The sequence below is a fragment of the Bacillus rossius genome, chromosome 5 (assembly GCF_032445375.1).
Source record: "Bacillus rossius redtenbacheri isolate Brsri chromosome 5, Brsri_v3, whole genome shotgun sequence".
Taxonomy (NCBI): domain Eukaryota; kingdom Metazoa; phylum Arthropoda; class Insecta; order Phasmatodea; family Bacillidae; genus Bacillus; species Bacillus rossius.
The window spans coordinates 12,946,260-12,958,617 of record NC_086333.1 but is presented as its reverse complement, the minus strand read 5'-3'; the positions used below and the strand labels follow the sequence as shown (position 1 = coordinate 12,958,617).

Sequence of the window (12,358 nt, the reverse complement as noted above, 5' to 3'; positions counted from 1 at the left end):
TAATATTTTTCTAAAACCTTTGTCTGAGATAATTTTCGATTAAACTAACCATTGCTGCAAGGGGTTGAAAAAAATGAGAGGTATAATTTTAAAAAAATCATAACCCTCTTTGTAGGTACACTATGAAATCTGTTTGAATTGTTTGTAAATCTTATAATTTTAATCTAAAATTGTTGTCTGAAACAATTTTTGATAAGATAAATCATTGCTGCAAGGGTTTTAAAAAAGGTGTGGAAATTTAAAAAAAATGCATAAAATTAATTCCTTTTACACTATTTAATTCATTCCTTTTTATTGTAAAACTTAAAAATATTATCTACAACTTTCTTTCATTTTTTATATGACCAACCATTACTGCGAGGGGTTGAAGATAAAAAAATTCATAACTATTCTCACTAATAAATCCATTGAAATTGTTGGTAAAGCATATAAATATTATCTAAAATTTTCTGCTGAAATAATTTTCCATACGACCAACCATTACTGAAAGGGGTGGTAGAATAAGGGTTGGAAGTCAAAAAAAATTATAACTCCCTTAGTAAGGACAAAATCGAATCCGTTCAAATTGTTGGTAAATCTTATAATTTTTATCTATTACTTTTGTCTGAAACAATTTTTGATTAGATGAACCGTTGCTGCAGGGGGTTGAAAAAAAAAAACAAGGGTAGAATTAAAAGAAAATTAATAATTTCCGTACCATGTACACTATCCAATTTTTTTCTAATTTATTATAAAACCTTGAATTATTTAAAATAGCTACACTATTGAATCCATTATAATGCATGTATTGTAAAATGCCTAAACTTTATCTAAAACCTTTGGCTGAAACAATTTTTGACGAAATAAACTATTACCGTAAAAACAGGGGTAGAAATTTTAAAAAAATATATAACTTTCTTAGTATCAATTTTGTTGCAATTTATAAATAACCCTCTTAATGTGACTTTGAATCTTTGTCCAAAAAAAATTTATACGACCACGTATTAGTGCAAAGGATTGAAAATAGTGTTGGAAAATCAGAAATATTGCATAACTACCTTAGTATGCTTAATATGAAATTCATTAAGACATTTAATGCTTGATGCGTTAAGTTAAAAACATTCAAAGTATTTTTGCTGCATGGAATATGAGAATATGTTATATCAATCTTTTTTGTATATTGGTGAATATATATGATGTTATGTAGGCTACGTTAAGTTTTTACAATGTTCCAGGAGTTTAAAGATGTTTCCAAAATATTTCCATAAAAAATATTTCAAAATCTACTTACGCCTGTAGGCTGTGCCGAAAGGGTTTTTTTTTTTTTTAGCTTACAATCTGTGTGTTACGAAATCTGTTTGACCTGGCTAAAGACAACCTAATTTCAACATTACAAAACCCTCTTCAAATATTTTTTTTTAATTTTTAAACATGTTTGGAATGTTCATACATTTTAGAGGTTAGATGTCAAACATTAATTATTAAAGGTGGTAAGTTTACTAAATAAATATTTTTAAAAAAAAATGGAACATTATGCTTGAAGAAAAAACACAAAGTTAGCCACTGGGTAATATGTATAGACACAGCTTAGCATGGCTTTTCAGACTAACTGCAACATAATTTCTCACCATGAAAATTAAAAGTATGATTATTCATAATGCAAAAAAATTAAAGCAGTCTTGTAGACAAAATTCAGTTTCTTACTAATGATGTATTGTGATCACCCCTTGCCCAGTGTACTACCACGGAAACATTTTTGCCTTGGGATGGCACAAAAGTTTGCTAGTGTCATGTCACGGGCTCATGCAGTCATCTCTACGGTCGAAAAATTCTAATTGAAAGTCTGAAATGAAGTTTTAACATGGCACAGCCCAGACCATACGTGTTAAATTTTCTCCAACTACATCACCTAATTATTTGTGAATGTATGCTTTTTCTGTTTGTTACAAAGTTTCCATTGGAAGTACCATTGACTGTGTTGCAGGTATTGCCATGTCAGAAAAGGAGGAGGATGTGCTCTACCAGATACTGTTCGACAGGGAGTTCGAAGGCGGCCTGACCTTCAACAGCTGCGGCTCTAGGGGCTACAAGCTGCCGGCTCGCAGCCTGCTGAACCTCAGTCACGGCCAGAGACTGGAAAACAAGAACAACAAGCCTGTCACCATTGTGCAGCACGCTGGTAATGTGCCTCACTGCCTTCGCTCCTCTGCAGTTTTCAGTTTAGCAGCAGAACCAATTCAAGTCTCTTTGAATTTTAAACATTTTCTCTAGTTCCAGTTTCCTAACAAATGTATAGAGATATTTATTTTATTGTTTATATTGAGTGCCAGTCAAATAGTTATGGAAGACCTAAACTGGCTGACACTATAGATGGATACTGCAATCACATTACAAAAAAAATAATGTATAGAAACATACATACTTCCTTTAGATAGTCTATAAAAATTATGTCATTTTTTATTAATTTTTATGCATATTATCTTAACTGTTATAAATTAAATAGTTACAATTAAAAATTAATTAAATAGTTACAATTAAAAATTATTAAGAAAATTTCACTTTAAAAAATTTTTTGTATAATAATTTTTCAAAATTTAGCTCTGGACCAATGAATACTTATAATTTATCCTCTTTTAGTAAATTTTTCCTTATTGATAAGTCTAAATGTTTTAGTACATCGAGAAACTACTTAACAGGAATTTACTGTACAATTAAATCCATTAAGACAATTTTTCTTAAGCACCCAAAGTTCCCCATACCATTAATCTTAACATCCATCTTTTAATATATTTTGAGGTAATTTGTTATTTTTCTTACACCAAATATACACAAAATAACTCTAAAAATTTTAATTTTCTAACAAAAATTATTGTCTTATACTTGCCCGGATGCATCCTAACTCTTGTGGGCAACACTTGTGTTTTAGTCAAAGAACCATGATATAAGAGTGCCATATTTTATTTCCTGAGTGATATTCTTTAACTTTACATGATTTTCTGTAATTATTTTTCTGTGAATTTATGCATATAATGAAAAAAAGCACCATTACAGCACTTACCTCTAAACAAATAATGATGGCATAAAACCATTCATAAGCACTGTCAAAATCATGAACTATTCTCAGCGTTTGAACAAATCACTAATTAATAGAGCCAAGATTATATGGTTTTATGCGAAATCACGAATTTTCACGCGAAATTCATCCCAAACCGCGAAAAATGTGAAATGTTTTCTAACCACAAATAAACACCTCAATATTGATTTAAATCGTTAACTACCGACTATTGGTTGATTGACAAAAATTCCGTATCTGTTTGTAGAAGAAATGGTCGTCATCCAACTGCAGTGTGGTGGTTATTTAATACGTTAATTATTCATCTTAAAAAATTACAATATATCACAAAAATTGACGTTATCTTTAAAAGATTTGTGCAATGGGAGTGCATGACTTGATGTAAGTTTTTGGACATACGCCATTGCTAAGAACTTTTTCTGTTGAAGAAAAACTAATAAATAAAATAAATAAATAAAAATAAAAATAAAAATACTCAAAAAAAGATACAAAAAACACACAAAATTAAGCAAACAATTGCTGTTGTCAACAAGGATATGAACACCACAAAATATTCCGAAACAGGAATATGGTCAGCAAACAAAGAAAAAACAAAGAAAAATGTACTAAGAGAACGAAAAAATCCCCACAAATGATGACAACACAAAAATATTGAAACCCAAAATAATTCAGCACAACAGTTGAAGCAAGACAAAAAACATGACAAAACGAAAAAACAAACAAATACAATAGTTTTACCTAAACAGAAACAAGCGACGTTTCGGGAACTGCTATCTGCTCCCGTCCTCAGGCAGAGACGCACATGGTACGGAAACACAGTGCCATGTGCGTCTCTGCCTGAGGACGGGAGCAGATAGCAGTTCCCGAAACGTCGCTTGTTTCTGTTTAGGTAAAACTATTGTATTTGTTTGTTTTTTCGTTTTGTCATGTTTTTTGTCTTGCTTCAACTGTTGTGCTGAATTATTTTGGGTTTCAATATTTTTGTGTTGTCATCATTTGTGGGGATTTTTTCGTTCTCTTAGTACATTTTTCTTTGTTTTTTCTTTGTTTGTTGACCATATTCCTGTTTCGGAATATTTTGTGGTGTTCATATCCTTGTTGACAACAGCAATTGTTTGCTTAATTTTGTGTGTTTTTTGTATCTTTTTTTGAGTATTTTTATTTTTATTTATTTATTTTATTTATTAGTTTTTCTTCAACAGAAAAAGTTCTTAGCAATGGCGTATGTCCAAAAACTTACATCAAGTCACAAAAATTGACGATTTCACGAACAAAAAAAAGATCGTCATCGGAGTTAGGTTAGGGTTTTTAAAACTCATCTAGCCACTAGAGATCACGCAATATTAACAACTGACGATCGTAAACTAAAATTAACAAGTTAACAAACACAACAACGTGAAAAATCTCAGCGCCTTGTTTGCTGTATCCTTTCAAAAATACACGTGAACAAAAACTGCATTCATTAAATAAATACGTATGAAAATAAAATGAAAGCGAATATTGATATTTAATGATCACTTGATATTTAATGAAATTTCACTGTAACGCAATTTTGTGTGCTTGTTGAATAAGCAGTTTACCGTCAAGCCTTCAATTTTCATTTCACACTTCACAGGCGAGAGAGCCAAAATCGTAACATAATCGAAGTTTTCAGATCGCTAATGAAAAAGCACCATATTGCAAGGATTTATTTATTTTACGATCATTAAATATTTTAAATAACGCTTACCTACCCAACCCTTCCGGAAAATAAATAAAAACATTTATTTCACTGACCTGACATAACCTAACCTTTTACTTCGGGTAGGCTCTCTCGCCTGTAAAAAGTAGGCTTCCCGCGGTTTATTTTTTAGCTACAACTTCAGTAAATACTAGTTTTTGGTACCTCCGGGCTTTGTTTACAAATGACGTGCATAAATGAAAGCTAAATTTCTTAATCATGCCGAAAAATAAAGCTACTGCAGCATCACGTGCTGACGAGTTTAAGAATGAGGGATTATATGTCAGTGACGGAAAAATACTTTTCTGTAAATATTGTAATTGCCGTTTGGAGCATGAACGTAAGGACATGGTAAACAAGCACATAATTAGCGACAAACATGTAAAAGCTAAACGATCCCCATGCACTTTGAAACGACAGCTTTCTATCCCAGAAGCAGGAGTGGCGCAAATATGCGAAAAAAAACAAAAGGAAGATTTTGTTCTCGAAACTGTTGAAGCCTTTGTAGCTGCAGGTATTCCTCTTGAGAAACTTGACAACAGCAAGTTGACTGCATGGATGCAGAAGCATGTAAGTGGTGCTGGTTATCTTCCAACAGCGGATTGGATGAGGAAAAAGTACATTCCCCTACTTAGAGAGAAAAAAGAAGTGGAAATCAAGCAGCAGCTCTTGGGGCAAGATGTGGTCATACTCGCAGATGAAACCACTGACAAGAGTAATAATTGTGTTTTCAACATCTTGTTTAAAATTCTGAAACCAGGTGCTGAACAAGATGTTATCTTAGGGGCTTCTTGTGTCCTTGATGCAGCAAATGCTGTTTGTTGTTCTCGGGCAGTGATTGATGTATGCTCCAAATATGAAGTCAAGGAAGAAAACATAATTGCGTATGTTACAGATAGTGCCAGGTACATGACAAAATCTGCTGGCACCCTTGAAGGTGTATTTGGTGACCACATGTACCACATACAATGTTGGGCCCATAAAGTAAACATTGTTGGGCAGATCTGGCAAAACAACTTGGAAGAACTGAACCTCTTCGTTTGTAAGGTAAAGATGGCCTTTCTTAACACCAGAAAGAGGAGGCATGCATACCTTCAATTTCTTCTCCAGAAACATGGAGAAAACAAGGCTCTCGTCAAGTTATTCCCCATGCCAGTTGTTACACGTTGGAACACATGGTTTGAATCTGTATCATACCTCGCACTCCATCTGCACGACATTGTGGAATTCTTTGAGCAGCTTAGCGAAGATAACTCTGGTGTTTAATATATCAAGGGACTCCAGAAGGAAGAGTTACAATGTCTTGAGGCCACTCTTACATTTGTGGCTCAAAACTGTAACACCTTTGTAGAGCTAATTAATTTTCTTGAAGGAACAAAGTATCCTACTGCTCATCAGTTGTGCACAAAATTGAGTAAACTGCAAACTACTCTTGATGTCTTGGCTAAGGGAATATTTCCTGAAAATGTTGAAGACATTTTGGCTGAAATGAAAACTGTCCACTCTGCAGCCCTTAAAGAGCAGTTCAAGAACACAGCTAAACTCAGTCTTATAAAACTGATTGATCTGGTGAACACTGATCCATCTCGTCAACTATTTCTGGGAATCAGCGCTCTAATTAATCCTCAAAATGTAGGAAACATTCGTGTGGAGGAAAAAGAATTCCAGAAACATATTGGGAACCTACCTTTCCTTTGCAAGGTGCAGAAGACCTCTGTAGCGACAGGCTACATAACACTCCAAAACCTGGTTTCCCAAGAGCAGAAGAAACCGCATGTGAACTATATAGACATGGTGGACATACTATGTAAAATGAAAGCGGATTATCCTGAATTTGCAGCTGCTGCTTTAAAGTTAATATGGATACCTGCAACGAATGTGGACTCAGAAAGATCTTTTTCTAAGTATTCTGTAGTTGTAAGTGACAGAAGAAGATCTCTAAAACCAGAGAATGCTGAACTGCTGACAATGGTGGCTTTTTCCTGAGCTTAATTATATTGCATTTATAGAACAAAAGTTTAACTGTAGTTTATATTTTAATTAATTTAGACTCTCTCCTGAACTCAGGAACAGTACTTACCTGCGTAAGAATACTGAATATTTTAGTTGTTAATTTTTTATGTACTCTCAACATAGTATTGTTTAATATGCATATTTTAAGTCTCTAACCACGAATTATTGAAGCATTTGATCAAGGCAGCTCTGCTAGGTGTGTACATGTTATTACATGTGTTTTAATTTTTTATGACGATAAAGACGAAATCCACAATTCTTAATGACGAAAAGTCCTTTTTCATAACACCATAAAATCTTGGCTCTACTAATTAAGGCTGTCCCTAATGACAGTAGCAGATACTGTATTTACCAGTGTATGCAGTAAAACCTTTTTGTTACGGCCCCATTTATTGCGACCACCTCTCTATTACAACCCGATTTTGAGGAACCGTGAAAAAATTGCTGAATATCCTAAGAAAATGGCCGAAAATCTGAAGAAAATCGGACAGAAAATAAGTTTCTTGTGGTGAGTAGCGTGTTACTGCATTTCTCTTGCTTAGTGTTGTACTGACGTAGGCAGCGCATATCTAAAAATAGATACCACTTCCTGTCGACTGCTGTCAGCGCTTGACAACCCCCATTCCACGTCCTTTTGCCGGCAGGTGCAGATAAAGGTTTTTGTGGCAACGTGTTTATAGTCGGCCGCTCACTCGCCCTTGCTCACCCTCTCCCCGTACCGTGCGCTGCAGCCGATCTCGGATGCTGCTTGTACTCGTTAACAATCACGTTATCTGCTTCATTTTAACGAGAGTAAAAATATATTAAAACTGTCAGCAAATTGATAAAAGCTTTGTGTGTCCGCAAAACAGAGCACAACACTGGCCCGCCAGTTGTTTTCATTCAAAACGTGGCTAAACAACTTGCATGGATCAAGCTGAAAACATCCGGCAATACGTGTAGGTTATAAGGAATCTTGTTATGAATTGAGATGTTATGTTTTTCGAGTAGATATACACAGCGACCGATTGGATGCACGCCTGCCTTGACTTGTTTTAACTGCCGCAGCTATGTTTATTTTGACAGCTCAAGCAATTATCTTTTCCCGTGGGTTGATAGAAAAAGGTCGCTTCTCCCAGAAAAAAAAAAGCTACGCTACTTATTCCCCACGCAGGAAACACACTGGCTGCCGTCTGTCTCCCCCGCATTTATCTTTCTTCTAACATTCCACGTCTCGCCTCTCGCGTGAGCAATAACGAAGTGACCACGCATTGGGCCGTTTTATGCTTTGTTTGGTGACAGCAGCTTGATTTTATTCGGTATATTCCTTTTCATAGGACCCTTGCTATTAAAATACATTAATATTTAAGTTTGAGAGCTTGTAAATTCCTTGCCAGAGATGACTGAACTCGAACTTGGTGTGAAAAGTGACATATTTTGACATACTATTTTTTTGGGCATGTTTTGGTGGGGAGGGAGGGGTCCGAAAATATTTACAACGATCTTACCCCTCCCTCATAATAGCCCAGGGAGGGTGAAATGAGCATTTTCTCACTGAAGGTTTTTCAAAGGAGAGCGAAGTTGGGGTGTTATAAGGGAGGACACTACAGTAGAATCCCGCTGATGCGACCCCTCATGGTTCCCGGAAAAACGGACTTATAAACGGAATGGTCGCAATAGAGAATTCTCGCCAATTTTTACCCCTCCCCCCCCCCCCCCTCCAATAAAAAATATCCAAATACATAAAATACTCGCGTCACATGAGTTCGGCTATGCTAGCCGGCTGGTTATTTTCGTTCAAAACGTGGCGAAGGAACTTGTGTGGATCAGGTAGAAAACATTCGGCTATAAACGAAAGATATAAGAACAATGCTATCCTGAAATGCTGTGACATGTTTTTGGAGTAGATAATCAGCGGCAGACGACAGGATGCGCTCCCACCCTGCCGTCAGCGATGTTTATTTTGACAGCTCAAGCAATTATCTTTTCCTCGTCCCTTCGCAGCATAAAATAAAAGAAAAAGAAAAGAAAAAACGTTGGAATGCAGATTGAAAAGTAACTATGCAGTAAAATAAATATATTTACGGCCCTGCTAAATTTTTCTATTCAATAAAATTTGAAGTATTAGTAGGGCCTGGAAAATTTCGGTGTTTTCAGTATGCAAAAAGCGGTACTTTCAAATTAGAAAAGCGGTGGTTTAAAGTCGGTATTTTCGTTATGCAATGAAAATTTTACCGGTATTTTAAATGTTGACTAAATTGTGCAGTTATTGAATATAATAGTTTACATATTTAATAAACAATCCATGTATACTAGGAATAGACTAATATGCATAATAACAGCCAATTAAATCCAAAACAGTTACACAAAACAGACACGTTGCTATAGATGTTTGCAACTACAATTTTTTTTTTTCGGCTGCCGATGCCACATGCTTAGCCCAATTTAGATGTTTGTCAATGGAATTTTTTGGGTTAAATGATACTTTAACCTTACGTGAGTATAAGTGATCTGCAAATACGTAGAATCCCGCTGATGCGACCCCTCACGGTTCCCGGAAAAACGGACTTATAAACAGAATGGTCGCAATAGAGAATTCGGGCTAATTCCCCCCCCCCCCTCAAATATATCCAAATACATAAAAAATCGCCTTTGTTCGCATAGATTTCATATTCAAATAGTCTATGGAGTAAAAAAGACAACTTTTTAAAATTCATTTTACACCTCGGACTCGCATACCCTGAACAATGGGGTCCGATAAATACTCACGCTAAGTGAATTCGCGTCACGCGAGTTAGACTATGCTAGCCAGCTGGTGGTTATTTTCGTTCAAAACGTGGAGAAGGAACTTGTGTGGATCAGGTAGAAAACATTCGGCTATAAACGAAAGATATAAGAACAATGCTATCCTGAAATGCTGTGACATGTTTTTGGAGTAGATAATCACAGCAACAGACCGACAGGATGCGCGCCCGCCTTTGCCGTCAGCGATGTTTATTTTGACAGCTCAAGCAATTATCTTGTCCACGTCCCTTCACAGCGTAAAAAAAAAAAATAAATAAAAACACGTTGGAATGCAGATGGAAAAGTAACTATGCAGTAAAATAAATATATTTACGGCCCTGCTAAATTTTTCTATTCAATAAAATTCAAGGTATTAGTGATTTTTCAGCAGAAACTGCTGTATGACTAATAAACAAATTGTTTCATAATAACTTAAACTTATAAAGTATTTATTAACGGCGAAGGACAGTCGTATAAGCCCATAAAAATATTTATTTTACCGAGAATGGACTATATAACCTGGCTTTTGTCGCACGCGGTGTGGGAGGGGAGGAGGATGATGACTGTTTCTCACGCAGAAGGTTGAAATAAGGAAGGGAATGTGTTGAAATGTTAGAGATGGAAAAGGGGGGGGGGGTGTTTTTACATGGTTTGTGGCTCTGGGAGGGATGAGCCTTGAAGAATTAGCAGGGGATGGGAGAGGTAAGCGTCGCGTCACGTCACGTATGACGTCAAGCCGCCGCTACCGCCAGCCTGGCCGGACGAGTTTCTTACGCTCTCGTAGAAGCTACCTCAGCGGCTTTTCGTGCGGGCGGGTAAGATAACATGACCGCTGAGATGGCTTTTCGTGCGATAGTGGACGCGCCGAGCTCGGCTAGACACTGCCGCGTGGACAGTTGAACACAGTGCCCAACAAAGTGTAACAGACTTGTTTTTCAGCCGATTTTACTCAAATTTACGACTTTCTCTGCTCAAATTTTTCACGGTTTCTCAAAAAACGGTCGTATAAACGGAATGGACGCATCAGAGGGGGGTCGCATCGGCGGGATTCTACTGTAATGATACTTTTCGGGGATATATTCGCAGTGTAATATAGAAATGTTGTGGTTTTCGCGAATGTACTTACTTTTCGCGTTTTCATGCGAAATTCGCGCGAATTTTCGCAAAATTCGCGATCGCGAAAAATTCCAGGCCCTAAGTATTAGTGATTTTTCAGCAGAAACTGCTGTGTGACTAATAAACAAATTGTATCATAATAACTTAAACTTATGAAGTATTAAATATTTATTAACGGCAAAGGACAGTTGTATAAGCCCATAAAAATATTTATTTTACAGAGAATGGACTATACAACCTGGCTTTTGTCGCACGCGGTGTGGGAGGGGAGGAGGATGCTGACAGTTTCTCACGCAGAAGGTTGAAATAAGGGAGGGAATGTGTTGAAATGTTAGTTGGTAAAGGAGAGGGGGGAGGGTGGTTTTTACAATGTTTGTGGCTCTGGGAGGGATGAGCCTTGAAGAATTAGCAGGGGATGGGAGAGGTAAGCGTCACGTCACGTATGACGTCAAGCCGCCGGGCGGGTAAGATAACATGACAGCTGAGACGGCTTTTCGTGCGATAGTGGAGGCACCGAGCTCGGCTAGACACTGCCGCGTGGACAGTCTAGAGGGGTGGTATCTATTTTTAGCCGTCTTTTGTATGCCTGCCTGCTTACAGTACAGCTCCCGCCAAGATAAACGTGAACACATAGCGCCCAACAAAGTGTAACAGACTTGTTTTTCAGCCGATTTTACGATTTTACTCAAATTTTTGACTTCTCTGCTTAAATTTTTTACGGTTTCTCAAAAAACGGTTGTATAAACGGAATGGACGCATCAGAGGGGGGTCGCATCGGCGGGATTCTACTGTAGATGGTTTGTGTGTCTGGGAGGGATGAGCTAGCCTTGAAGAATGTGAACGAGGGGTGGGAGGGGTGAGCTTATGCACCAGCCAGCCGGGCGAGCTTCGTGTGCACCCAATCGCTTTGCAGAACCTACCGCTGCCATATTTTTAAAGGAAATGTCCCATTATTTTTTATTATTCTTACATGATCATTATTGGAGCCGACACAAAAATAAGCTATATGTTAAAATTAACAGATATTAATAATCTTTAGTTTTTTTTTTTTTGTTTTTTAGTTTTTTGAATTTTTTTTTTCTGATTTTCACATTTTGGTCAAAATGTCCAATTTTTTGACGGTTCCCGAGAATGTATTCGTAAAATCACTGCTTTGTTAAATCCGGGGCTTGTGACATCGGGGTTATAGTGTATTTAACTACGGCAAGCAGAAAATGTACATGTAAACTAACCAGTAAAAATAAACTGTCTTTTGAACATATTTTCTTTAGAGGTGGCCTGTAGGGCAACGGACTTGTCATGAAGGTTGAAGTGGGTTTAAAGCAAAGCCGTCTAGCATTGTGACAGCATCCTGCCATTGTACGGCTGGTTTCTTAGCAAGTAGCGGTTTGGGGGAGGGGGAGGGGGGTGGGTGTTGAAATCAACTGAAAATTTCGGAAAACATCTATTACGACCCCCTTTCTATTACGACCCCCCCTCTATTACGACCCTATTCCTGGGAACCGTAAGGGGTCGTTTCAGAGAAGTTTGACTGTAGATTGTACATTTTACGCAGATTTTTAGTTTAAAAATGTGTAGTGCAAATCGTATGCCAATTTAATACTTTGGGTGAAAACAAAATTATTATTGTGGTGTGTCTTTAGTATGTGTTTAAATAAACTCCTGTGTTGGTTTCCAATAGGTATGTTATGAGT

General features: G+C 36.8%; 1 protein-coding gene across 3 annotated transcripts in view; it reads left to right on the top strand.

Moving 5' to 3' along the window:
• Window positions 1-12,358, top strand: part of LOC134531598 (5'-3' exoribonuclease 1) — a 373,786-nt gene that overhangs the window by 279,651 nt on the left and 81,777 nt on the right. For all 3 annotated transcript variants that reach the window (XM_063367328.1, XM_063367329.1, XM_063367330.1), the window contains exon 24: window positions 1,964-2,158. In XM_063367328.1, coding sequence (XP_063223398.1) covers window positions 1,964-2,158 — 195 coding nt within the window. The remainder of the gene's footprint in view (window positions 1-1,963; window positions 2,159-12,358) is intronic.